This window comes from Plecotus auritus (genome assembly GCF_963455305.1).
Source record: "Plecotus auritus genome assembly, chromosome: 7".
NCBI lineage: Eukaryota > Metazoa > Chordata > Mammalia > Chiroptera > Vespertilionidae > Plecotus > Plecotus auritus.
The window spans coordinates 62113117-62140795 of record NC_137774.1 but is presented as its reverse complement, the minus strand read 5'-3'; the positions used below and the strand labels follow the sequence as shown (position 1 = coordinate 62140795).

The 27679-nt window shown below is 51.1% G+C and overlaps 1 protein-coding gene across 1 annotated transcript in view; it reads right to left on the bottom strand.

Moving 5' to 3' along the window:
* Positions 1–458: 458 nt before the first annotated feature.
* The window catches only part of HS3ST2 (heparan sulfate-glucosamine 3-sulfotransferase 2), an 83728-nt gene continuing 56507 nt past the window's right edge, over positions 459–27679 (bottom strand). The window contains exon 2 of the mRNA XM_080679175.1: positions 459–1818. Coding sequence (XP_080535301.1) covers positions 1200–1818 — 619 coding nt within the window. The 3' untranslated portion in view covers positions 459–1199. The remainder of the gene's footprint in view (positions 1819–27679) is intronic.

Below are 27679 nucleotides of genomic sequence, written 5' to 3'. Positions count from 1 at the left end.
TGGGGAGGGCCAGGTGGGGACTGGAAGGCCGGGAGCAGCCCTTTGCTGCCACGCTGGAGTGCAGGCTCTGTGTAGCAAGCTTCCATTAAAAATAAATCCAACATCCGTATTTTTATATGACCCCTTCCAATTTTTAAATGTTAGAAATTATTTCAAAATATCCTGCTGGCCCAGCAAATGCGTATCTGATGTCCTCTCGGCCCCTGGGCCCTCAGGGATGTAAAGCCTCAGCAGAGTGATACAGCCAGACTTCTGCTTCAGCTGATGGCCCTCCAGCCCTGGGTGACATTTCTGCCCCAGCTCCGCCAGCAAGGGCTTCCTTTCCCGTCTCCTCACCCTTGCTGGTACCCCTGTGCCTCTCCCTCCCTCCCAGCCCGCCCCGGACCAGCCCACCCTGCCTGGAGGCCCTGAATGAACAAGTTGTGCTCCTGCCCAACTTACAGAGAAGAGCCAGTGTTCGGGACACGAGGGAGCCATATTTATTTCACATGGACAAGCATGTTCTGTTGCATGCTGAACATGAAAGCTCGCGTGAGGCAAGTACCCGTAACAGCAGAATTATGTGCTTTTGTCCACAGGGAGCAGGGAGAGTCACCAAGTGTTCTTCAAAGACTGCCACCTTCAAGCAGGGCTGAGGCCACAGCCTTAGAAAGCTCCGGTTTATTCCATCATCAAAAGGCCCGTCTCCTCGCAGTGGCCAGGGGCCGTGTCCGCTCTGCGTCTCTTGATGAGCTGCTAAGGGCGGGAGGACGAGGATGGTATCCCATGCCACCAGCCAGGGAGAGGAAAGCTCACAGGGAAGTACATGACACTCGGAATTAGCAAGCTCACTCTGGGGGGGACAGCGACAGGGACAGACCGCTGTGCTCACAGCAACAGAGCCATCACCACGGGTAACAGCGAACACAATGGGAAGATCCACTCTTCCTGAAGCAACTTCCCAAGGCAGCCTATGGGCCGGAGGGAAATGCTTCAGAATTGGCTGGACGTGCCAGAAGCAGGTCAGTGCTGCCTGGGCAGACGGGGGAGAGCTAGCGGCAGGGCCCCCGACTCTTCGCCAGGGCTGGGCTCCCTGGTCCCAGGATGATAAAGTCCCAGCTGGGGAAAGCGCTGGAGCCCGGCTCTGCTGGGGGAGGGGGCCACAGGCCCTAAGAACAAACCCATGGCAGAGACCCACAGAGACCTGGCCTGTCGGAGGCCTATTCCCACCTGAAGTCCTGCCCAACGGTCTCATAAAATTTAATGTTGTGAGGTCTATAAAACTCCCGCAGCTGGTCTATGACCTCGGGGTCGATCTGCACGTGAGCCCTGCCCTTGGACTTGCCCAGACACCGGGGCAGGAGGCTCGCCTCTGTCCTTTTCAGGCAGGGGAAGCCCTTGGTCTTGTTGAAGTAGAAGTGCTTGTCAGTGAGGAACCTGCGGATGCCCAGGAAGTCCTGCACCCGCCCCATCTCACCCGCGGGGTCGGTGATGAGCCGCTCACCGCTCACAAAGTGGATCTGCGTGCGGGGGAAGTAGCGCAGCCAGCCCTCCAGGTGCAGCGCGTACAGGCCGATGCGGATGGCATTCCAGGACACGTCCACCAGGCCCAGCGTGCGGTTCCGGAAGGACAGGCCCTCGAAGGTGGGGATGTCGGGCTTCTTGGACAGCGTCTGAGTATAGTCGGAGATGGCACGGGTCACCGGATTCCGCACCACCACGATCAGCTTGGTGTCCCGCGACATGTTGAAGATCCGCCGAGGGGCCTCCTGAGTGACGAAGTAGCTGGGCGTCTTCTCCAGCGTGATCTGGCTCTCCACCGTCCGGGGCATGAGGCTCCTGCGGGCAGAGCAGCAGGGTCAGACAGGCTGCGGGGTGGGGGTGGCGGTGCGGGTCATTTCCCTGCTCCCAGTTCCCTGGTGGGGGCACCTCTCTCCTCTGTGCCTCTGAGGCTCACCTGCTCTCACCTGGCAAGGAACCCACTTTCCCACTTGTTGACTTTTTTAGTCTTTAACCAGTGTGCTTCCAGACAGGGAGTGTCCGTCAGCATGGGTTAAATAAATGATGGAATAGCCAGTTAACAGAGTAGGTAGAGCTATGTGTACCAATATAGAGTGATTTCCAGGATGCAGCATTAAATGAAAACAGGTGAGACAGTATCTAGGGAAACTGACAAACACAGTGGATTCTGGGGAGAGCCAGGGAGAGGTCAGGGATGAAAGAGAGTGACTTTTATTGTATAACCTTGTACACTGCTTGAAATTGTTAACGTGGTTATTACATATTCAAAAGTTACAGAGGAGCCCTAGCCAGTTTGGCTCAGTGGATAGAGCATTGGTCTGCGCCCAAAGGGCTGTGGGTTCCGTTCCAGTCAAGGGCACGTTCCTGGGCTGCAGGCTCCTCCCCTCCTGGTCAGCTCATGCAGGAGGCAACCAATCGATGTGTCTCTCTCACATCGCTGTTTCTCTCTGTCTTTCCCTCTCTCTTCCACTCTCCCTAAAAAAACAGGAAAAATATCCTTGGAAAGGATTACCAAAAAGAAAAAAAAAAAGATACAGAGGAAGGCACCGAATATTGTTCTGGCAAAAGAGACTTCTCCAAATATGTTAGAAAATCTGTTTGGGGGAAAAGGCTGGTTTTGTAGGTAGAGTAAGTATTTTAGAAATGAGTTCCAACCACTATGCTGCACACCTGAAACTAATATAAAATAATATTGAGCATCAACTGTAACTGAAATAAATAAGTAAATAAAATAAAAGTATCCCTCATCACTAAATTAACTGAGAACAAAACAAAGTCTCAGCACTTTCTGTTTGAAAAGAGAAGAAAGAAAGCATTCTTTTCCTTTGCCTGCTGCACTCCCTCCCTGGGAGGAGCCTGAAGCAGCACAGAAGCCCTCGCCAGCGCCAGCGGGGCCTCGCAGGCAGCGCCACACCTCTCGCTGCCCGGCTTCACTCTCCTGGCTCTGCCTGAAGGTCTCGGAGATGGTGGTGGACCTCCTCCCCAGCTGTGTCTCTTTCAGACCTTGTTGGAGGGGACCCCCTGGCTCCGCGTTGTGACTTCTGTCTGGACGTCATGTGTTACCTTAAACTCGTTTTTCTAATGCTGGCTACATTTTTTAATCCCACCAAGGGATTAAAAAACATACGGATGTCTGGGCCCATCCAGGACCGGCTGGTTAAAGCTATTCAGGGTCGGATATTTTTAAATCTCCTCAGATGGTTCCAATAGAGGGTTCTCACTCCTAACACTATGACTGACCAACCCCCATAGCATTCGTCTTCACATTCCTCTGGAATATAGACTCCTGGTTCCTAGTCTTCTTCATCCCAGACTCCATCAGCATCCCTACTCAATGACCTGGCTTCAGAGTCCTTGGTCTCCATTTTCTCTTCTCTCTTAGCAATTCTTACTCCTGGTCATTCCTTGGATCCTGTCATTAGAATTGCCCTAATTCTGAAATGGTTCACTCTGAAATTTCACTCTAGGACGATGTAGTGGGTTGAATGGTGACCCTCCGAAAGATGTATCCGCTCAGAACCTATGAAGACCTTATTTGGAAAAGTCTTTGCAGATATAAGGTGAGGATCTGGAGATGAGATCATCCTGGGTTAGGATGGGCCCAATGTCCAGTGAGGAATATGCTTCTAAGACAACAGAAGGGGGAGAAGAGACACACAGAGAAGGCAATGTGAAGACAAAGGCAGACCATGGAATGATATAGCTACTCACCAAGAAATGCCAAGGAAACGAATGGACTGCAATCTTATTTCTTTATGCATTTACCACAGTATCAAACGCATTATACCCGATCTTCAAATTCATCTATGATCTTCTTGATTTCACTTTCTTGCATACCTTCTCTGGACCGAATGAACAATCATTTCAGTTTCTTCTTTCCCCTCCTCCGCCTCCTCCTCTTCCTCCTCCTCCTCCTCCTCCTCCTCCTCCTCCTCCTCCTCCTCCTCCTTCTCCTCCTCCTCCTCCTTCTCTTCCTCTTCCTCCTCAATTTCCTGTACTACTTGCTCTTCCAGTCCCTAATAATGCATCCTTCCAGCCTTTCATCATTTCTAATTCTGCATCTGGGTTGCCCAACAGCAGGAGAGAAAACTGCTGACCCTGGCAACTGGATCCTTCCTATGGTTACTAACTCTATCTTCACTTGAGCCTCAACACTGCTCAGTAATTTGGTATATTTGTTTTTACAGCCCCCTTATTGTTCTTCAGAGTAGGTGTTCCAAATTCTCACCATAAGCACCCACCCTTAACACACAACCACTCTCCCACTGCACGAGGAAGACATAAGCCGGCATACCTTCAACTTTTCTCTCCTCTATCCTGCAACTATTGCCCACACCGATCCAGCACCCTCCCACTGGTCTCCAAGGAAGAGGCAGGCAGGAGCTCCCTGTCCACCTGCACTCTCAGATCTCTTCCTCTGCTGCCTTCCCTGCAAGCCTGCCTGTTAGCCCCTTGAACTTTCAGTCACTGCGCAAGAGATAGGCAGATACAATTGATATTTTGCTCCCAGGCCCAGTGTTTATAATGAACCCATGTGAGCTCAAAGTCTCCATAGTATTTATTAACATTGAGAAGGCCACTTTTTAATCAGCTATCGTTATTCGCTAACAATCACATACACTTGAATAGAATCTTCTGGCCAGCTTTTCTTATACATCTGGCTATGTTAGATTATGACCATGGAATACATTGTAATTACATGGTAGCCTTTATGATGGAAGTAGGGAGAATTACATGAATGTGAGAGTACATTTAAACTTAAGGACTTTCAAACTCCATGTGGGTTATGGATATAAAGGCAATCCCCCAAACAAAAAGAAGTCGACTTGACAAGCCATGAAACAGATTTCCCTTGAAAACACTAAAGAATACCCAAAGGAAGTGGGGACACAGCATTTCCCGAGCTTATGAGACTAATGGGCGATGAACTTGGCCAGGAGCACTGTTGCCATTGGGGAAATTCCGACCAGTCCCAGTGGTCTGCAGAGCATCACACCATCCCTGGGTTTTGAACTGCAGTGAAGCTCCATGTCTCTAGTTCCTAATGGCACGTCAGCTGCAGTGTGTCCCTCCCTCAAACACGGAGGAGCACAGACAACAGACTGCAAGCAGCACCACACGTCACTGTGCCAGGGCCAAACGGCTCCTGTGCGCTTCAAATGTTCTCTCTCCCCCCGGGAACATCCTCACATGGTATGTCTGTGCGGCACTGGCACAGAGCGCCGAGCCTGTGGGAGGGGAGCACGCAGAGCCTGGCTGTGTGGCTCCCTGCTCACACATGTGGGCCAGGGCATACACTTTTCCTTAATGCTCATTTTTCCTCTTCAAGTCATTGTTTAAATTTTGCTTACTTGCTTCCAGATGCTAACATACAACTGAGTTTTTCTCTCACCCTATAACCTGCTTAAGCTTCAGCCTCCTTTATTCTCTATGTAGCTTTGCAAAAATTACTATAATGGTCTGACACTCATCCTTTGGACTTACCTCCCACCTGTTATTTTAACCTGCTCAGCAATGATTTCTCTACATCTGATATGAGCCCCCTGATTTTTATTTGAGGAACCACCACTCCTGCTTTGGATAAAATCTTGATGGGCCAAGAGGTGGGTGCATGAATGAAGTTAGGCCAATCAGTGCCAATCCTATCTAATAAAGAGAGAATATGCAAATTGACCATCACACCATCAAAAAGATGGAAGCACCTAGTCCCCTCAGCCCTGCCAGAGTCCCCCAGTCCTTTCAGCCCTGCGGGGGCGGGGGGGGGGGGGGAACAGGCACATGGTGCTGCCGGACCCGCCCACAGCTGCCCAGGGCCAGCCTGAGGCGCAGGCAAGCCTCGGATGTCGGCTACCTAGCCACCCAGGGCCGCCCAAGGTTTGCGCTGCCAGCAGTGGCAGCAGCAGAGGTGTGATGGGGGTGTCGCCTTCCCCTGATCACCAGGTTGCCTCCCACCCCTGATGGCTCTCAGACTGTGAGAGGGAGCAGGCCAGGCTGAGGAACCCCCCTCCAGTGCATGAATTTTCATGAACTGGGCCTCTAGTTGTGTCATAAAGACTAATAATGGGCCATCAAGACTGAAATGTTTGGACTGAACCTTCCCACCAGTATAGGGGCCTGGAAAAGCCTCCTCATCAGCTACTCTTAGCAAATCCCTGCAGCGATCTTAGCTCTGGCCCTGGTTCTTCCACTTCCGTCTGCATTCTATGAGTTATGACACCTCCTTCCAAAAAGGTATTTGCTACTTTACGTTAGTCATAGTTGATAGCTGTTGCTTGCAACCCAAGAACCTAACTTACCCTGGCTTCCTCCAGGTGGGAGCTATGCTCACCCACTGAACATAAACTCCACGAGGGCAGGGTGCACCTTCCCTACACCTATATCTCCAGGGTCTACCATAGTCCATGACACAATAAGGTCTCCATCGATATTGTTGAGATTACAGTGAAACCAACAACCAGTCTAATCCAGTTATGCGTTGAAGCCCTCGCTCCCTTTTCAAGTTCTCCACACGTTCAGGCCATTCTGGGCCTGCCCACAGGTGTGTTCCCACCTCTTGCCTTGTATGTGATCTTCCTGGAGGGGCTCATTCCTTCCGGGGACTTCCACCACCGCCTGCGAGATGCCGACTCGTGTGTCTGCAGCAGCAGCTCCAACCTCCCCATGCTCTGGGCTGGAATGCCCGGCTGTCTGTGGACTGGTTCCCTGCCTCAGCAACCGAACTTGCCATTTTCCTCCCCAACTCACTTCTCTCCTTTACCGGTTTCTACAGATGCCATCACCCTAAATCCACTCAGAGAGCAGAGAAACCTACGTCACTCTGACTCCATCTCACATCTGTCTCTCATTCTCAGAGGCTTTACCTCCCCAACTTTTTTCAGGTCTCCCCCTCAGGCTCTTATCATCTCCTCCTCCGACAAGAGCTTTCTCTCTGACCTCCATGCTTTCATCCTCTCCTCCCTTTTAACCCATCTGTATTCTGTGTCCACCAGAGAAATCTTTTTAAAGCAAACCCAATCTCGTCAGCTATCAATTCTTCTTTTGGACAAAGTCCGAGTTCTCCGACTTGGTCTGAAGGCCAGTGCCTACCTTTCCAGAATTAATCTCTTGCTATTTCCTGGCAACCCAATGCCCACGCCACGTTGAACACAAAGTCTCGCTCTTTCATGTGGTTTGCACTTGCTGAGGTTTTTGTTTTTATCCTCTAAGCCTCGGGATCATTTTTCTCATCTCCCTCACTCTGGTGAGCCTTGATTCACCTTTCCAAGTCTAACCCGGAAGTCACATCCTCTGTGAGCTCTTCCGTGTAGTGTCATGGCCCTCTGTGCCTCCAGCTGTGAGGACCCCATCCCAGTGTGTGGAACCATTAGCTATGCATCCATTTATATCAACAGATCCTCAGCAACTGGGCGTGTTTCTTATTCATTTTTGCCCTCCTAGCATAATACCTGGCATACAATAGGTGCTCAACCAATTGATCAGAGACCCAGTGTCAAAGGCATCGAGAGGTCATCCTGAAACCTCAGAAACGGGCGGTGTTAGTTACGGCGCCCAGCCTTTTCTTGACATTCTGACTTTGGGCAGAGGAAGGATTCAGCAGATAGTCCCGGGGAGGGAGGGGGCGTCAATGTGCCAGTGCTCAGATTTCACCGTGGCCACAGGTGCTCAGGCTCACAGACTGAGGGGAGTCCACGCTCCAAATATAAGAAGGTCAAGTGAGATGTCAAAGAACAGGTCCTGTGCCATTTCTGCCTTATCTGCACACAGCCCTTTGCTCAAGGCTCCCCCTGGTGTTCAGGACAGGGCTGTGGTCCCTCTGCCGTGTGGCTGCGAGGGGAGGTGGTGGCAAGTCAAGCTGCACACTGGGGCCACCTGGAGGGCTTCGAAGATATGTAAGTGCCGGGGCCGCGCCAGACTCATTAAGTCAGAAACTCGGGCTGGACACACGGACTGGGCACCTGCAGTTTTAAAGCTCCCAGATGCTCCGAGTGGGCCTCGGAGCTAAGAACCTGGGCTGCACGCTGAGTGCTCCTTTAGCCACTCAGCCTTTAAAACAGCTGTCTATCACCCTGGCCTGCCCTAGACAAAGAGAGTCCCAGGCCCCTTCCCTGTACATTCTGGCTCAATGGCTTTGAGGTGCAGGCCAGGACCCTCCATTTTAACTCACCCGCGCCCCCTGCTATGATTCTTAGGATCAGAGAAGCTTGGGAAGCGCAGCCGTGTAAGGTGCACTCTCAGTAACACGATGGTACTCTTTACTGTCTATCAAATTCCGTTTGTATGTTTCTCTCTGCCCAGACCTGCCCTGGCCATAGACTAAGAACTCCAAGAGAATAGGGTTGGTCTGTCTTAGACACGGCTGTGTTCTCAGCTCCAAGGAGATGATGGGCACTTAGTAGGGCTGCAGTAAATACCTGTTGAAGGGAAAACACAAGGGCAAGCCTTCGCCTGGCACAAAGAAGCAGCAGCACACTAGTGTGTACTGGGGGAGACGTGTGCCCATCCCCATGCCACAAAGCCTGCAGCCCATCTTCTTCCTGAGGAAAAATCACAGGCTTCCTGCGGCCCCACCAACAAAAGAAAACACCCTACCTATGTCCTTGTCAGCTTGGAAGTGATAGCTTTGACCCATCCAGTGGGGCAGAGACACCCCTCCACACAAGGGAGACCCTGCGTGTGTGTGAGCCCTGGGCCGGCGCGGGCAGGTCTCCTGGGAGCCTGCAGGGCGGGCACACCTGAGCGTGATGGAAGGATTCTCGGGAGGATCGTATTTTCTGCTAAATCTGCTCACCCCGAGGATGTGTTCAGGAAGACTTGGCTGCCTGGGGGCTCTTTAGTGACTCATTAGCTCCTAACTGGACAGCCAGCCTCCTTGAAAACCATCGCAGTCTCCAGAGGGGCAATTAGGAGCAGGAGAGGAGGGAAAAGGCTTTATTGCAAGAAACCGGTTCTGAAAACCAACCCTGCTCATCCCCCACACCTGAGGCTGGTGCAACCCCTCTATCCTCCTCAGCCCCACATCCTACACTGACCTGACCCAGGACCAAACATGAGCGTGAGCGCAGCCGTAATCCTTTGCTGCTCACAGTAAAGGCCTCCTGGGACTTATGTGGCTCTCCTGACTCTGGCCCATGGGCGCCGGGGCTCTGGCCACACGGGACTATTCAGAACTCCCCAATTCTGCATTTTTCATGCTAAGAGATTTTTGACCTATTGTGTGTGTTTTGGTGAAGCCCTTTGTAGCCTGTTAGGCAAAACTTCTCTCAGCTCTTAGCTCATCATCACCTCCACCAGGAAGCCTTTCCTGACTGCATCTTAATGACTGACCCCCTTCCCGGGAGAGTCAGGCATCTGTTACCCCTGTCGTTCCACTGTGCCCACACAGACATCGCCCCTGTTTTACACATTACCTCATCTATTGTCACCCTGGAGTGTAAGGTCACAGAAGGCAGAGATCATGATGGTCCCACCTCCATGCTGACAGGGCCCGTCTTGTGCCTGGCATGCGCTCATTGAACATGCATTTGCTGAGGATGGAATGATAAGCCGGTGTAGCCTCTGTTCTCAGGGAGTCAATGGCATGTGAGCCACAGGGGCCTGGGCCCCTTTCCCGGTGTAAGCAGCTGCTGCACCCAGCTCCCACAGGGTGGGGGCCCTTCCTCTGGCCGTAGGGGTGTGCTGCGCCCAGTGTGGGCAGGCGCCAAGGTCCCCGTGCTGGAAGCTGGCTTTTCCAGAGAACTGGGAACGGCGGGCACTGCGCCCAGCCTGCCTGGTCCCAGTGGTTTGGTCTCCCCAACTAGAGAGGCTGCTCAGCCCTGTCGTGTGAGGGGAGCTGAAGGAGGTGTGAGGGCAGAGTCCCTTCCCTGCGGTGTCCAGCCAGTTTGTCCAGACCCCGGCACGTCCCTGGGGGTGATGGTGAGAAGAGAGTGCCTCATGCCTGCCTGTGCTACCGAGGCCCGGCTTTCCAGAGCGCCCATTGCCTCCTCCCATGCCTGTGCACGGTGGGGTTTGTCCTGAGCCGGTCTGGTGATGAACAGAGACTAGAAAGGGATCCTCCTTGCATGACAGAGACACACAGAGGTGGCAGGGGTAGTGGGCCACTTCAGGGCCGGAGGTGAGCAAGGGACTTAGAATCCAAGAGACCTGAGTTTGAGTTCTATTGCTCAGTAACCAGAGAATTGGCACAGCTTACTGCACCGAACACTGCGTCACTCATGCTGTCACAAATGGCAGGAGCCAGACACAGGAAGGCACATACTACATGATCACACTTACAGGTGGAATCCATGTGTCGCACTCAGAACTAGAGTGTAGAATGGTGGATGCCAGGGGCTGAGGCATTGGGGAAAGGGGGAGATGCTGGTCAAAGGGTACAAACTCTGCAATAAGATGAGGAATCTTATAACTGGGGTCTAATGTACGGCACGAGTGGCTGTCATTAAGAATACTGTGTTATATACTCGAAAGTGGCTAAGAGACTAGATCTTCACAGGGGTAACCCTGTGAGGTGATGGATACATTAATTAACTTGATTTGGCAATCGTTTCGCAAGGTGTAGTATATTACATCATCATGATGTATATCTTTAAAGAGCAGGCACCCAGCATCGATCAGCCACCGCATAGTCGCTATGGCCGAATGCTCGTGTTCCTGCACATCACGTCGATGCCTTAGCCCCCAGGTGATGGTATTTGGGGAGCCATGCAGGTGGAGCCCTAAGGAATGGGCTTCGTGCCCTTCTAAGAAGAGACATGAGAGCGATGAGCTCTCCCCTCTGCCATGTGAGGGCGCAGCAGGAAGGCAGCCGGCTGCACACCAGGAAGACAGCCTCACCAGGAACCAAATCGGCTGGCATTTTGGTCTTGGACCTCCAGCCTCCAGACTGGGAGAAATAAACTTGTCTTGTTCGAGCCACTCAGTCTGTGGCGTTTTTGTTGTAGTAGCCCTCGCTGACTGAGGCACTGCATTGGTGCCCTGGACATAAACAAGCTACATCTGTGCAGCGGCTGTGCTCAGCTCCGCCACGAGCCATCTTGCTCAGTCTCACGCTGACTCAATGAAACCAACACTGTCCCCAGGCCCAGCTGTGGGCTCTGGGAACTGGGACACACAGAATGACAGCCAGTCCCCAAAGCAACACAGCAAGTCGGAAAACCTGGATTCGAGTGTGACTGCCGCAGTAGAAGGTCACGTGAGAATATGTGAATTCAGTCTTGGGACAAGGACAGCCTTTCCAAGCAGGAGACAAAATCATGGAGAAAAAGACAGATTACAGAGCAAACGTGAGTCTCTGGGATGGAAAAATATGATAAGTAAAATAAAAGAAAATGACTAGCTGGAAAAGTATTTGAGAAACAAAGGATAATTTCAATTATATTTTTTTCAAAGTTCTTGCAAATCAGTAAGAAGAGGAGAAACATCCGGTGGACTAGGAACATAGGCTGAGAAGATTAATAGAAAAAGAGCTGTGAGTAGAAATAAATATATGAAAGGTACTCCATCTCTCTTAAAACTAAAGAAATGCAAATAAAAACCCATCATGAATAATATTATTCACCTATAATAATGGAAAATATATTTTGAAATATAGAGTGTCCCAAAAATGTATACACACACATTGAATAATTATAAAGGCTGTGTTTACTGAAATACATTTCATTTTCAAAATTGAGCTCTCAGCTGTGAAAGTGTGTATACATGTTTGGGACACCCTGTATTATAACAGTTATTGCTGGCAAGAGTGTGTAGAACTTACTCTTCAATATTGGTAGCAGCATAACTCAACGCAGTCTTGAGGAGGGAAATTCGATGTTATCTACCCAAATGTAAAATGCACGTACCATTTAACCCAGCAATTCCACTTCCAGGAATTTATCTGTACAGGCACATAAAGACTGTGTGTGAGGCAGCATTTGTGGCAGAGATGGGGAGTTGTCCACCAAAGATTCCTGCTCTTCCCTGCCAGGTGCAGCTCTGCTTCTAGAAGGCCACTGCCCAGCCAACGACTACATTTCCCAGCCACCCCTGCATCCAGGTGAGGTGATGTGGCTGGCTGGTGCCATGGACAGTGGGTAGTACAGTCCTGTTACCTCCAGGCCAAGTTGCTCACAAAGTAGGTGTGCCCTCTTCTCTATCTTTTCTGTCCACTAGCTCAGCGATTTTCAACCTTTTCCACCTCATGGCACATAGAAGAGTAAACTACTCAAATTCTGAGGCATACACAAAATATACTTTTTGCCGATCTGACAAAAAAAATAGGTATAATTTTGATTCATTCATACCAGACAGCTATTGTATTGGCTGTTGTCATGTTTTTACTTGACAATCTAAGGGAAAGGAGGTCAGTGCCCCGACTAGATAGTCAGGTATCGCAGGTGTTAAAGGTTCTTGCGGCCGCTGGTGGAGATCACGGCACTAGCTGAATGCAGGGCACTCTGTGGCCCTGTAAGGGGGCAGGTCCAAAAAGCAGAGGGGCATGGAAGACCACGTACAACCAGGATACACCCTCTGAACTGTGGTGAGCAAGAAATACACTTTGATCTCGGTGTCTGTTTGTTATGTTACCAGGAGACCCCCGGTGGGCTCGGGCTGCCTGTCGCTGTGTCCAATAACGAAGGCGGGGTTGAATCACATAAGGCGTTTATTGAGAAGGCCAGCCAGCCAAGAAGACAGGGCGCTTCAAGCATTCAAATTCTGTCTTACTGCAAAGTGCAAGGGACAGGGTTATAAAGGGGAAGGGACTGGGGTGAGGCTGGGAACAGAGTGCAGCTACGAGCAGCCCTGGAGGTTCGTAAATGTCAGCTATTGTCCTTTAGTCACCAGGGGATGAGATGATGTGATGAGATGATGTTTTGACTCTTGGTGGGTTGGTCTGACCCTGCTTATTGGTTCTGCTTGCTGGATTCACAGCTGAGTCACCTCCTCAATTGCTTAGCACAGGCCTTGAAAAGGAAACTTAAGAAAAACTTAACCCCCTATTCACATAAGTATAGGTGCTCTAAGATTTAAAATAATATGATTATTTTTCAGCTTAGTTCAGGTGCTCTATCTATCAGGTTATAAGTCCTCCCTATCGGTTACAGCAACTGCCTTTAACCTAACTACTGAAACAATGTTTGCAGCAGAAAGAGACCAGCAATAACCCACATGTCTGTTCCTATGGTTAAATAAACTATTGTGAGGCCAGACAGATTATTTTGTTGCTGTTAAAAAATGAGGTGGACCTACAGATATTGACACAGAAAGGAACCCTAGATGGAGTAATTAGTGAAAAAAGCAAGTTGCATAACAGCGAGTTCCATGTGTGCCATTTACCTACAAAATATACACACACATGCTAGTGCAGACGTGCACAAACCTCCTCTCAGGACGCACAGCACACTGCCACCTGAGCTCACCTCTGGGGAGTGGCCTCGGGGACCTGGTGGACTGCAGGGTGGATTGCAGCTGAATTCCCACCTTCACCTCCTGCACTCACTAGATTCTCACCCCCTCCCCCGTCATGAGCATGTATTCTTTTTTTCCTTTTTTTAAAAAATATATTTTATTGATTTTTTTACAGAGTGGAAGGGAGAGGGATAGAGAGTTAGAAACATCGATGAGAGAGAAACATCTATCAGCTGCCTCCTGCACACTCCCTACTGGGTATGTGCCCACAACCAAGGTACATGCCCTTGACCGTAATCGAACCTGGGACCCTTCAGTCCCCAGGCCGACGCTCTATCCACTGAGCCAAATCGGTTAGGGCAAGCATGTATTCTTTATAGTTTAAAAAAATGGGCTTATGAAAAACCATGTTTAGAGGTCTCCATTGACATTGGGAAGAAGACAGGCGGTATGGAAGCAGTTGTGTGGAGTGAGGGGGAGGAACCACGTCTCGGGGGCTGTGGTGTGGGTGGGAGGCCACAATGTGGGAGACAGAACACAGCTCCTTTCTTAGAAAGCTGGGCTCAGGGAGGAGGGGAGGGGGGAAGAGAGGCGGCCGTGGGTGTGGAGCGAGTGGTTTTTGCTGCTGCATGTACAGTTGATAAATTTCCAGGCAACTGGGCCTCAGTTTCTCAGGCACCATCTGCAGCTATCCTGGCCTGACGTGGGGACCTCCCAGGACAGCTTCTAGGGGTAACAGGATCACTCCCCTTCCTCTCCCACACGTAAGCCTGCCTCGCTTCCTCTGGTGCGACCCCTCAGTCACCCTTCACACTGGACAGCACTCCACTGCCTGGGGCTGTTTGCAATGCAGGTTCTGTGCCCGAAGTGCTGCCCTTCTCGCAGGCTCACCCTGAGGCTGGCCTGCTGGTCCATGGGCCACACGGAGAGAAGCAAGGCCTTGGGGCAGTGGAGTTGTGGACAATTTGAACTCAGAAAACCCAGATTGAGTCTAGCTTCTCCATTTCCTGGCCTGTAGCTTCTGTAGCAGCTTCCTCACTGCACACGTGGATGGTGCTCACACAGACTCCACTGGCTGCCTGCGGTCTGAGCTGGCAAACCTGTGAGTCCCGTGCGAGCCATAAGCACCGTACCAGCCACTCATGGTTCCTCTTCCTCAACGTAATTTAGTCTTTCTTTTTAGTTTATTTACCTATTTATTAAGAATTGACATATAACATTAGTTTCAGGTGTGTAGTGTGATTTGATATTTGAATATATTGCAAAATAATCACCACAATAAGTGGAGGTAACATCCATCACTACAGTTACATTTTTTTTCCTTGTGATCAGAACTTTGAAGGTCTCTCCTAGCAACTTTCAAATATCCTATATAATAAAAGGCTAATATGCAAATCAACCCAACTGTGGAATGACTGGTCACTATGATGCACACTGACCACCAGGGGGCAGACACTCAACACAGGAGCTGTCTCCTGGTGGTCAGTGCGCTCCACAGGGGGAGCACCACTCAGCCAGAAGCCGGGCTCACGGCTGGTGAGTGCAGCGGCGGTGGCAGGAGCCTCTCCCGCCTCTGCGGCAGTGCTAAGGATGTCTGACTGCTGGCTTAGGCCCACTCCCCAGCAGGCCTAAGCCATCAGTCAGACATCCCCCGAGGGTTCCCGAACTGCAAGAGGGCACATGCCAGGCTGAGGGACTGCCCCCCTGAGTGCATGAATTTTGTGCACCAGGCCTCTAGTATAATGTAGTGTCATTGACGACAGTTAGAATGCTGTGCAGTTGAGGTCTCTTTGATTTTTCAAAAAGCCACTCATCCTTCCCTTCACCCTCTCCTGTTACAGTCCTATATACCTCATTTTCTTCCCAAAGTTCTTGAAATAAAGCTCAAAGCCTCCACTTACTCTCCTCACATTCCTCCTCAGTTTATCACATTTGCCTGCCACCCACGCCCTCAGAAGCAGTTCTGAGTAAGTGCCCCCTAGTGGGAGGTGACCCAAGTGCAGCTATTACCTCCCTGGGAGAAATTAGCCAGACAGGAGTCGTTTCCTTTGTGTCTCCTGCAGGTGTAAGTGCTTCAGGATTCGTTAAACTCCATGCGTGCAAAGGGTCAGCGGGGGTGGCTGATCATGCAAGGAGCCAGAAGAGCAGTGGGCAGTGCTGCTGGCAAAGCACTGGGAAGTCAGCTGCTCACACACCGCCCAGGCCTCCAAAGCTGCATGCATGGCTGTTGAGTAACAATATTTCTTCAGGCCCAAGGCCTACCACACCTACACCTGGCTCCTGTCGGGGCTGTGACGTGGGGTGGCCCAGCTCTGCGTTTCAGCCCTGAAGGCATCTAGGACTTCCGCAAGATGAGCAGACACTCTTGAGTCCTCCAGCCCTATCCTTTCTGTCTTCAGGCCTTTGCCCATCTCTCTGCCTGAAAAATTTCCCCTGGCTCTTCCCACAGCTCAGCCGCTCTCATCCTCAGTCTCTTCAAATGTCACCACTCGAATGTCACTCTCTAAACCCCATGGGTTAGTCCCCCATAGCTCTAAGCACAATCTGTACTTGTCTTGCATATCTGTTCATTCCAGTGGCTCTCCCCCTGGTAGTCTCCACACCCCATCAGGAGGAATGGTGTCTTCCTTGCTGACTGTGCCATCTTCGGTCCTTGTCACTGCCATCCTGTCAGGGTGGCCCGAAAGGAATGATTCAGGCTCCCCAAAGGACTGACGTGGGGAGGAACCAGAGCCTTACACGAGAGGACCTGGGATCCTCCCGGAAACGCAGCCGCCGAGCTCTTCAGAAAGGTCTCCCAGTGCGGCCACGTGGCGCCGGAGGAGTGTAGTGATTCGTGGATGAAATTTACACGTTTTCCAGTTACGTGTTTATGTGAATGCATTTTAGAAATGGGAACTAGGACATCACCTTTATTTGCAGATTTTGTTGCTTAGGATGTGAACTGCTCTAAAGACAAATGTCTAGTAAATAATGGTGCCTATGGCACACTAATGTGGTAAAAAGGCGATACTTCGGTGATGAAAGTTTGGGAACCTCTGGCTCAAAACAATGTGGGTACAGCCAAAGGGAATCCAAGCCAGAGTAACGTGGACAGGCATTCATTCAGCAAACAATGACTGAGCACCCACTGTTTGCCAGTCACTGTGCCAGGGCTGAAGTCGTGTCTCTAAATCGAGTAGATGAGCTACTCGCCCTCATAGAGCCTCTCGCCTGGGAGACGACACAATGGACAAATAAATAAACATACACTTACAACTTGGGGTGGAGGAGGAAGAGAGTAGGTAAAAGGAGAGCTGAGAGCTCAGAGAAACAGCAGAGGGGCCAATGAGCAGTAGCTCAGGGCCTGAGCAGACAACAGGGTGAACAGACAGCAGGAGGAGACACAGCCAGATGTGGACGAGGTCAGATGCGGCTGCAGAGAATCTGAAAATGCGTTAGCAAACTGCCCTGAGAGCAGTGAAGGGAAGAACCCATGATGTAGAAAACAACCATCAGAAAAACCTGAGCCTGATCTTGGGCTTCTCACATAAAAGTCTACGAGACTGAACTGATGGCAGAGAAGGTGACATGGAGGACAGAGTGGCCACAGGCAACATGCAGTTTGCAGTGTTATTGAAGAAGAAACCTGAGACCAATTGGACAGAGCTATTGGCAAAGATTTCATTAAAAAGACATTTCCAGAGATAAAAAAGCCAGCTTAGTCTGAACAAAATAAAACCCACATCCATGAACCCATCCACCCACCCATCATCTATCTCTACCAACACGCATTAGGCAAACATTTTATATTATACATGAAATGCAGAAGTTCTGTAAGTATTATATAGCTACAGGATGGATAAAGCAAACAAAATATTTTTTCTACAAATACACGCCAGATGAGTAGCTTATAGCATAACTAAATGTTAGAAAAAACGCAGATTGTCCATAGAGTTCTGGAGAAAAGTTTGTGACTTCCAATATTTAGCACTTAGCTGACTTGCTTGTGAATATAAAAGCAAAGCATTACAGGACATGCCACAGCTTGCAAGCACGCCACTTCCTCTCCACAGCGTCCCTGCAAAGTAAACGCGAGGCTGGAGACGGGTGGCAGGCTCAGAAAGGAGCGCGCCGTGCGTGAAAGGGTAGTGACTGGGATCGGAGGAAGCTCTGAGTCTGATACCTAATACATTTAGTTCTAACATCAAGACTTTCCTGTAAAAAGAAGATAAAAACTGATAATTTACACCTCAATAAAGTTGAAAAAATCAATAATTTGATGAATTAAATCCGGACTCCCAGGCTGACTTAACAAAGACAGGTTGGCAGCAGAGAAATAAGGGAGGGAAGAGGCAGAGTGAAGTACGCGAGATTTTTTACCAAAAGGGACACATTTCCTCTGTCAGGGAACTGTAACATTAAGAATTAAAAGCAGGACATGTACCTTCCCAAACACTGGAAAACAAAAATGCAAAGAAAATGCAGCCCGTGTAACAAGAGAGACAGGAAAAGAAAGTAAGAAAAGAATAGCAAAAGACTGTAGAAAAAGTGGGGCTGATGGTGTTAATATTAAAAATGATTGGAAATAGGCCAAGCACCATCAATAACAATTTCTCATTCTAACATAAAACCGGTCATGTCTGTTTACAGGACCACCCAGGGCCCGGACGGCAGGAACAGGCCTGGAGGCGCCACGCTCTGCACCCGGAGAAGCAGAGGAGAAGCAGAGGAGAAGCAGAGGAGAAGCAGAGGAGAAGCAGAAGAGACCTTCCATGGGACCTAGTGAGCACGGGGGCTGACAGGGCCGGCTCAGGCAGGGCTTCCCAGGACAGGGCGGGCGCTGCTCACTGCACTGCCACCGGGTCAGCCCTCAATTGATGGACAAAAAGTGTTCAGTCAAAATGCTGAGAGAAAGTGTGAGAGCGGGTGGCTGGCACCACACGGAGGCGCATTTTGGGAGAAGGGAGGTGACACATGAAGTGTGTTCGGCTTGGAACGATGGTTCAGGGGGCTGCGGGGAGCAGGAGTGACACTAATGAAAGGAAGGGGATTCCTGCCACGGAATGTTCCTGTAGCTCTGGAGCTGCAGCACCAGGGACCTGGTGGGGAGAGAGTTGCGGGCAGAAGCTAATGGCTGAGGCCTCCATTAGAGCAGCTAGATTGGCAGAGCTGCCATGGCTGCTCCTGTCCGCGAGGAGGAGCGGCGATGCGCGGCAGCCAGGAGCTGGGGCAGGACACCTGCAGGCCAGCGTGGGCAGGCGGAGCCGCAAGAGAAACTGACCCATCAAGATTATGAATGATATCTACCAAAGCGCAGTTTATGAAAAGAGAAGCTGCAGGCCCCACTGAAATCCACTTCATCGCATCTAATACAGGATCATCATTCAGCACAGAAACGGGGCAAAGGGAAAACGGTCGTTCTCAACAGATTCCGAAAAAACACTCAGTAATTCCACATTCAGTACTAATTAAAGCAACAACCTTAGAGCGCATGGGAGCCGCGTGGCAGCAGCTGGCACCAGGCAGGTGCTGGTGTTGGTCTCACTCTTCACGGAAGTTTTGGCACAGAAGTAACCCGCCCAGAGGCCCAGAGGCCCAGAGGCCTGCCGGGAGCCAGGACAGGAGCCGCTGGTTTGACTGCAGCGCCTGAGCGGGTCACCTCCCTGCGGAGTCTCATTAAAGTTCGTCCAGACAAAGATGCCTGCTAACACGATTAATATTTAATATTGTTCTATAATTTATAGACAGTTCAATTAAAACTTTAATAAATGGGGAGATGGAAAGTGTCGTAATATTAGAAAGACATCCATTCTCCTCAAATTAATCTATAAATCAAATGTAATTCCAATTCAACCCCAAGAGGATTTAAAAATTGAATTTGACATTACAATGATAAAGTTTCTTTGGGATGTATACATAAGATTGTGTTAGAAGGAAGAATCCTGGTTATGAAAGGGCGATGCAGTGGTTTAAACACGAAGAGGCAAATGGATTAATACAACAGAATCTGAAGCCAGAGGAAAGCACAACTATCAACAACACGCATAATAAAGGTGGCATGTCTACCGGCTGGGAAACTGTGGGTCATTGGGACGTTACTGGGCAATCAGCAAGTCAGCTGGGAGAAATGGAGTCGGGCTTCCTCAGTCACACCCACGCCAGGGTCAGTTCAGGTTAAAGATTCCTTCCTGTGTTGAGAACACAGCGAGAGGAGCTTGAGTGTGAGGACACTTGTGTGCACTCTTGAGAACTGGGAGGTTTATGACCATGACGCCAAAGGAGGGAACCAAAGATGCACATGTGACCACAGAAACATTTAAGAGTTTGGGAAGGCAAAAAATCATGTGGGAGGTAAAATGCCAAAAACCCCACGACTCTGTTCCATATACAATAGTCTATTCAATGTCTTCAATACGTAGAGATTTACAATTCAATAAGAAAAGCACACCAATAGGAAACTGAGGAAAAGACATAATTCCTAAAAGAAGATACAAAATTGTCAACATGTCCACATTCACTACATTTTCAAAGAAGCACAAATTAACTCCAATAAGAGAGCATTCTGGCCTCTCACAAGGCCATCAGTCTTGTTCTCCATGGCACAGAGCACACACTCTCCATGCACAGAGCACATACTCTCCATGCACAGAGCACACACTCTCGATGGCACAAGCACACACTCTCCATGGCACAGAGCACACACTCTCCATGGCACAGAGCACACACTCTCCATGCACAGAGCACACACTCTCGATGGCACAAGCACACACTCTCCATGGCACAGAGCACACACTCTCGATGGCACAAGCACACACTCTCCATGGCACAGAGCACACACTCTCCATGGCACAGAGCACACACTCTCCATGCACAGAGCACACACTCTCCATGGCACAGAGCACACACTCTCCATGGCACAGAGCACACACTCTCCATGCACAGGGCACACACTCTCGATGGCACAGAGCACACACTCTCGATGGCACAAGCACACACTCTCCATGGCACAGAGCACACACTCTCGATGGCACAAGCACACACTCTCCATGGCACAGAGCACACACTCTCCATGCACAGAGCACACACTCTCGATGGCACAGAGCACACACTCTCCATGCACAGAGCACACACTCTCGATGGCACAAGCACACACTCTCCATGGCACAGAGCACACACTCTCCATGCACAGGGCACACACTCTCCATGGCACAGAGCACACACTCTCCATGCACAGGGCACACACTCTCCATGCACAGGGCACACACTCTCCATGGCACAGAGCACACACTCTCCATGCACAGGGCACACACTCTCCATGGCACAGAGCACACACTCTCCATGCACAGAGCACGCACTCTCCATGGCACAGAGCATGCACTCTCCGTGACACAGGGCATGCACTCTCCATGGCACAGAGCACGCACTCTCCATAGCACAGAGCACACACTCTCCATGCACAGAGCACGCACTCTCCGTGACACAGGGCACGCACTCTCCATGGCACAGGGCACACGCTCTCCATGGCACAGGGCACACGCTCTCCCTGGCATAGGGCACGTGCTCACCTTGGCACAGGGCACGTGCTCACTTTGGTACAGGGCACACGCTCTCCATGGCACAGGGCACGTGCTCACCTTGGCACAGAGCACACCCTCTCCATGGCACAGGGCACGCACTCTCCATGGCACAGGGCACCATGGGTTGCTAATAAGTTTCAGTTTATCCTGTCAAAATGTTAAGATGAAAGTACTATGCAAGCATGCTGACTGGTCTCCGTGTGTGTGCCATGTGCCTGTGCCCGGACGGCAACAGGAAGCTGCCCCATGCTATTCTGGTATCTTCTTACTCTCCCTACAGTACAGGGTGGGAAAAAGTGGATTTACGGTTGGTCCTGTGGGAAATAACACAACAACTAATAGATACTAACACAAGCATAAACTCTGTTGCATGTATGCACGACTGCAAGCCCACCCTGCACCCTGCTTGCGTGGCGGCTTTTCTTGAAAGCATGAGATGAAGCATGCACCCGGCCCAGGGGGGGCTGGTGCACAGTAGGTGCTGGTGGGCCTGTAATGACGACGTGACGACGGAGCTTGGAGCTGCCTGCCTGCGGCTGGCGCAGAACACAGTGACCCTTGCTGGGACACAGCCAGAAGAGCCACGTCTTGCAAAACACGCCACTGATATTCAGCCAGGACGGGTGAGCACGCACAGCTTTCCCCAGGGCGTGGGAAGTAAAATGCATTTCCGCGGCACATCTGCTCGTTTTTAAAAATTTCACAACTAATTAACCAGAATCCTCATCAGCAATCTCCATGTGGATTAACTAAACTGTCAGCAGACCCGGCCCTCTCCCGCCAAACACAGGCGATTTCTTCCACCACCCAAGCCGCTGGCAGGATCCTAGATGCCTGGGGAATTGACCAGCAAAGTCTCAGTTCACTTAACCCCCTGGAAGGCTTTCTTCAGGCCTCAGGCCAGTGTGGTAGCTCTTTAAATTAACAAGGCACAATAACTTAGTGATTGAACCCACAAGCTCTGGAGTCGGCCTGGCCTGGCTTCTAATTCAAATTGATCCCGTTAACTGAGAAATCAGGGGTAAGTTATTTAACCACCTGAAACCTCAGTTTTCTCATCTGTTAAATGGGACCAATTATGGTGCATACATCACATAATTGTTGTAATAACTCGGGGCGGGGGGAGAGTAAGGATGAGAATTAAATGTCCTTTGCACAGTGTCTCATGCTCCCCAAGGCCTCAAGCAACTGTAACAAAACAAAGACACGCTTTTTCATTGGGAGATGCAAAGGGAAGACGGCGTCTCCTTGAAGGTGTGGAGAGCTCACTCGCTGCAGAAGCACGTGTGTGGCCGAACCCTGTAGCGACCAGGAGAAAGAGTGGCAAAGCACACGCACATGCCCTCTAAGGTAGGCTTCCAATTTGCTTATTAAATATCCCCAAAAGGAAGATAGGTGGGAAACAGTTTAAAGGTATGATCCCATTATGGTGAAAAAATTCCAATGATTAAAAAAAAATAAATAAAAATGCAGCAATGCTCCTTTAATAAAACTCCTTTAGGAAACCCCAAGCCCACTTTTACTGTGCTTATGTAACGGGATCTCTCGTGTCAATATTTTTTCAAGGGGAGGTAAGTCATTGTCATTTAGTTCTCTGCATGTATTAAAACAGTAACCTTCCAGGTCTGGAGGTGGCGCAGGGGGAGGTGAGGGCTCCTCCCCTCCTGATTGACAGGGTAGTAGGGGGCGTGGGGGGGGAGCGGTGCTTCCTTATTTTCCGAGAACGGTGGCGTGGCAGAAGGGAGACGCTACTGCACTGCTCTGTCTTGAAACCAAACCTGAGACCAGCCATTGCTCCAAAGGCAGCTCTGCAGTCTGCTTTATTGGTATTTATAAGGAAATATTCTTATACCACATCTTCTTTGCCCAATCGCCTGTCCTAGGACACTTTGTGGTTTCCATGTCTTGGCCACCGTGAATAATGCTGCAGTGAACATAGGGGCACATATGTCTTTTTAAATAAATTTTTATATATTTTTTCTGGTAAATACAAATGGAATACTACTCAGCCCTAAGAAAAGATGAAATACTATGATTTGAGACAAAATGGATAGATCTTGAGAATAACATGCTAAGCCAAATAAGTGAGACAGAAAAAGCTAGGGACGGTATGATTGCACTCACATGTGGGATATGAAATTGAAGGCAATAAATGAACAAACTAGAAAAACAACAAAAACTCATAGTCACTGACAACAGTGTGGTGGTTGCCAGAGGGGAGGGCTGGGAGGTAGGAAAGGGTAAAGGGGATCGTATTCTCGCTCACAGGTGGTGATGGGAGAAGATCGAGCTTTGGGTGCCGGGCAGTCCGTGCAAGATCCAGATAATGTATCACAGAAATGGCCACTTGAGACCGATAGAATATTATTAACCAATGCCACCCTAATAAATGTAATTAAAATGTTTTAAAAAGAGAGATCTTTTTGTCAAAAGCTCAGTATTTCCCAGAAAGAATGGTTACAAGCAATCCCCCAAATCTCAGGGCTTACTCCCTGCCCCGCAGTTGTGGTAAAGGCCTGCTGGGTGTGTGAAGCTCAACTCACAAAGCACTGTCCCAGGGCAGGAGTCCTCAGGCCTGGGTGGTCCGGTGGGAGGGGGCACACACTGAGCAGGTCACCCTGCTCTCTGAGTCAGTTTCCACACGTACACCTTGGAGAAAGTGATATATTTCTGCAATGGATAACTTTTGTCCTCACCCGAGGGCAGAGAGAGAGAGAAAGAGAGAGAGAGAGAGAGAGAGAGAGAGAGAGAGAGAGAGAGAGAGAGAGAGAGAGGCCTGCAACTGTTTGGTGTATGGGACAGCACTCCAACCGACTGAACCATCGGCCGGCCGGGTGTAGTGGGTAATTTTGTGTTAACCTGGCTCGTGAGGGATGCGGCGGCTGTGAAACATCACTTCGGGGTGTGTCTGTGAAGGCGCTTCTGGCAGGGATGAGCAGGTGGGCGGGTTGACTGAGTAAAGAGGGTCTTTCACCCCCCTGGGGCCATCATCCCATCCACTGAGGCCCCCAGGGAGCAACAGGCAAAGGAAGGGTGAACTCGCTCTCTCTTCTTGAGCTGGGACGTCCATCTTTTCTGGCCCCTGGTGCCAGGGCTCCTGGAACTTGCACCATCGGCTCCCCTGGTTCTCAGGCCTCAGACTTGGACTGAGTTCCGCCTCCGGCTCCCCCTGCCTCCTGACCCCCCGGCTTCCAGCTTCCCAGGAACGGGCTCTCCCGGGTCTCAGCTTGCGGACCTTGGTCCGCGAGACCTCAGGGCCTCCCTGACCACACCAGCCAGCTCCTCCCGCCCGTCTCCCTCGCAGGCGCCTCTCCACGTGGCCTACTGGTTGGTTTCTCGGGAGAACCTCGAACACAACCCCGCACGGGACCTCTGTGAGGGTTAGATAACATGCACGGCCAGGTGTGAGCCAGGCCTGCCCAGGAGCCAGGGAGGAGCTGGGAGCAGCACCTACTCCCAGGTCGCGGACACCAGGGCTGTGACCACCGAACGCGAGGCACAGACGTTCACTCAGAGGTGCTGGGGGCTTGGAGAGGTTTGTGACTCATAATTCCAAGTGGACTCACCTCTAAAATGTGCTCTGGCACCGGAGCGGGAGCCAGTGTCTCCTCGGGCCCGAGTTTGTCTTGTGTTTTGAAATCCGGGACAAACAGGTGGCTCTGTGGGCAGCGCACACATACCGCTTCAGGCGCATTGAAAGTCCTCGTGTGCCCAGCCAAGGGAAAATGGGTGCAGCCTTGTCTCCACCTGGTTTGCCAGGCCGTCTCCCAAGCGGTGGGGTGACTAGGAGCAGCACCCGGGGCTCTTTGGCAGAAGGTGGGAAGTGGCCCTGGGCCTGTACAAGGAACCACTTTACCAGAGTTTGGGCCGAACATGGGCCTCCAACACTGGGTCACCTGAGCCCTGAGTGCAGGGTAATGCGAACGCGCTCTTAGCTCCCAGCACCCCTTCCCCAGCGTGCTTCCTGAGAAAGGCTTTCTGCCTGTTGGCATCGGAGGGAAAGGGACAGCAATAGTTCAGTGTGTTCACTGCTCTGAAGCATCTGTGGCTTGGCTGTGTTTGCTGGGAGACTCGTATCTCTATGCACCAACGGCTGCTCTGGGTGTGACTGTGCAGCTAACTTGAGCTGCACAGCGGAGCCCATGCGGCCTGGAGAGGTTTTGAGGGAGAAGCGAATGTGCCTCCAGGCTCTTTTGCTTAGCAGATACTCTGCTCTCCTCTCAGCCAGGCACACGTAGCTCTCAGTGTTGGGGTGTGAGGAAGCTCGGCTCCCACATGAGCCAGAGGACCAAGCCTGGTTTCCGATGACCTGACCCTCAGAGACAGCCAGGCTGGGCCAGGATGGTCCATTGGAACCTCTGACTCCCAGCCTTCGACCACCAAGGACCAGAGGGCTGACCTGGCCACTGTGCTGTCCCAAGTCCTCATTTCTCTCTGACACGCCAAGGTGAGTAGGTGCTGCTCACCTTGGGAAGGCTCCCCCCTTGACCTCTGGAATAGGGGCATCTCCGGGTTGAGGTGGCGTCTGGGGGCCTGTCCCGAATTGGAGGTTTAGGAGAACAAGGGTGGGTGGCCTTCCTCTCCCAGGCCACCTCTCACGGACCCTTAAAGAGACAAACACAGGGTGGTGCCGCATATAGCAGTGAAGACACTGGTGCAGGGCGGATGGAGTATGGGGCTAAAGGGATGGAGGTGGATGTCTCAGTGGCCTGACTTTCACAGCGGGGAGAACTGCCCCATGTTCCCCAGCCATCCAGTCGGCAGAGGTTTAACGCGGCTCCAGCTGCTGGAGACTGTGTGTGGGGGAGCGATGCTGCGGGCCCTGCCCTGGGCCAGGAGACATAGGATGTGAAGCTCCTATTATGACGTCCTGTGTCAGGGCCACGGAGCTCCTGCCAAAGTCCCGGAGGGAGGTTTCTGCCTGCCTGCCCTCTGGTTGGGAGCCCCATGCCCTCCGCGTGGGGAGCCCCATGCCCTCCGCGCGGGGAGCTCCCATTTGGAGGTAGATGAGCCTGGTTTGAAGCTCAGCTCAACCTCTAACCAGCGTGTCCTCAGCCAGTTTTTCATCTATAAATGGAGACAATACTAGTCGTGCCTCATAGGCTGGTACAAGGGTTGAATAAGGTAAAACAGTGACATGAGTCACATGACACTTATAGAACAGTCCCTGAGGTGCTCTGTGAGACTCGGAAAGGACACTTATGTGGTGACATCTGGGTCAAGCGTGGCTCAGCTTCTTTCTTCACCCTCATGCCTCCCTCCCCCTCTGTTTCCAGCTGCCTAGAAATGGAGCCCTTATACGACTAGGGCAGGGGCCAGCCCTCCTGGTTCCTGGAGGCGGGTCTGGATGCCACCTTGGCTTTTCTCCACTACACCAACATGCCGTTAAGGCGGATCCTCTCTGTGGCTGGCTGGCTGGGCACCCCAACTTCTCCTGCGGGCTAGCCTGAAGGTCAGGTGTCAGAGATGGTGGTTGGTTGTAGAATGCCTGCTCTTGGTCTGGCCAGGAGTGCAAGTAGAAATTAATGTTCATTTCCACGGCATCTATGCTTTTTATCTTTTGGAACGAGGAAGTGAGGAGGGTGTGATTAATTGCTAACTTCAAATCACAACAGAAGGAAGTGTACAGCTCAGCCAGCACTAATATTTTATTGTCAAGCCAAAAAGCAAAACAAAAATACACCCCCTCCCCCAACCAGTGAAGTGGCTGTGCCAGCCACTCTAATGACGTCCCAAGACAGCCCCCTTCACTTTCTCGGCCATGCTCACTGTGTCTCCTTGAACTTCCCATCCATCTTCCACAGCATGGGTGGGCCTGCTATGAACTGGCCTCCAGGTAACAGCTTTTCAAATGCTTCTGTTTTAGAACTCTGCTGTCCTGGCAAAGTGGCTCGTCTTCCTTCAGTTCTTGCCCATTGCACCATCTCTCTGGTCACTCCACTTCCTGGCTCACTCTCAGAGGGTGGGCCCCGGGCGGCGGGGCTGCTGCTGGGCCAGCACCTGGCCAGCACTCGGCTGGAAATGAGCCTGCACTTTCCTGTCTCCTCTCATCTCACGACACAGAGCGGGGAGCACACACAGGGCACGTGCTTGGGAGCCGGCATCTGTCACAGAGGAGAACACACCGCAAGTGCTGGACTGCGGTCTGCATGTGCCCACGCAGAGCATCTGGCTGGAGAGCTGGGACCGTGGTCTGAGGACCCGACTGCAGCGAAGTTCGCCTCCCCTCGCTGACCCCCACATGCTCTTCGGAAAGCTCACATATGCTGCTTTTTAAAAGAAGTGAAGTCAGAAATAAAGATTTTCATGGGAAATTTCTCAATTATAAAAGTTTGGCAAGGGGTTTTAAACAATATCAATAGCTACAAAATCATGGTGAAGACCAACTCAAACGTGTCCTCTTGGCTGCCGGTGCCCAGCCTGTGTGCTCAGCGCTGGCCAATTACCTGCTGAGAACTTGAGGATCTTGCAAACAGTTAAATTAGGTAAAGAACTGGGGGCACCATTTCTGAGATGCTCTGAAGTGTCCTCTCCAGCTTCCCACGGGCCCTGAAAACCCAGCATCATCATTGGTGAGAAGTTAGCATTCTGCCAAGGAAGTCACCTTTCTTCTACTCCCGTCAGCTTCCTGCATGCTCTCCTCTCTCAACATGGTTTCCCTGATCCTCGCCATTCCAACACGGTGGGATGTGCATCCTGTTGCCCTCACTGGAGCACAGGGCGGGGGGTGGGGGGGG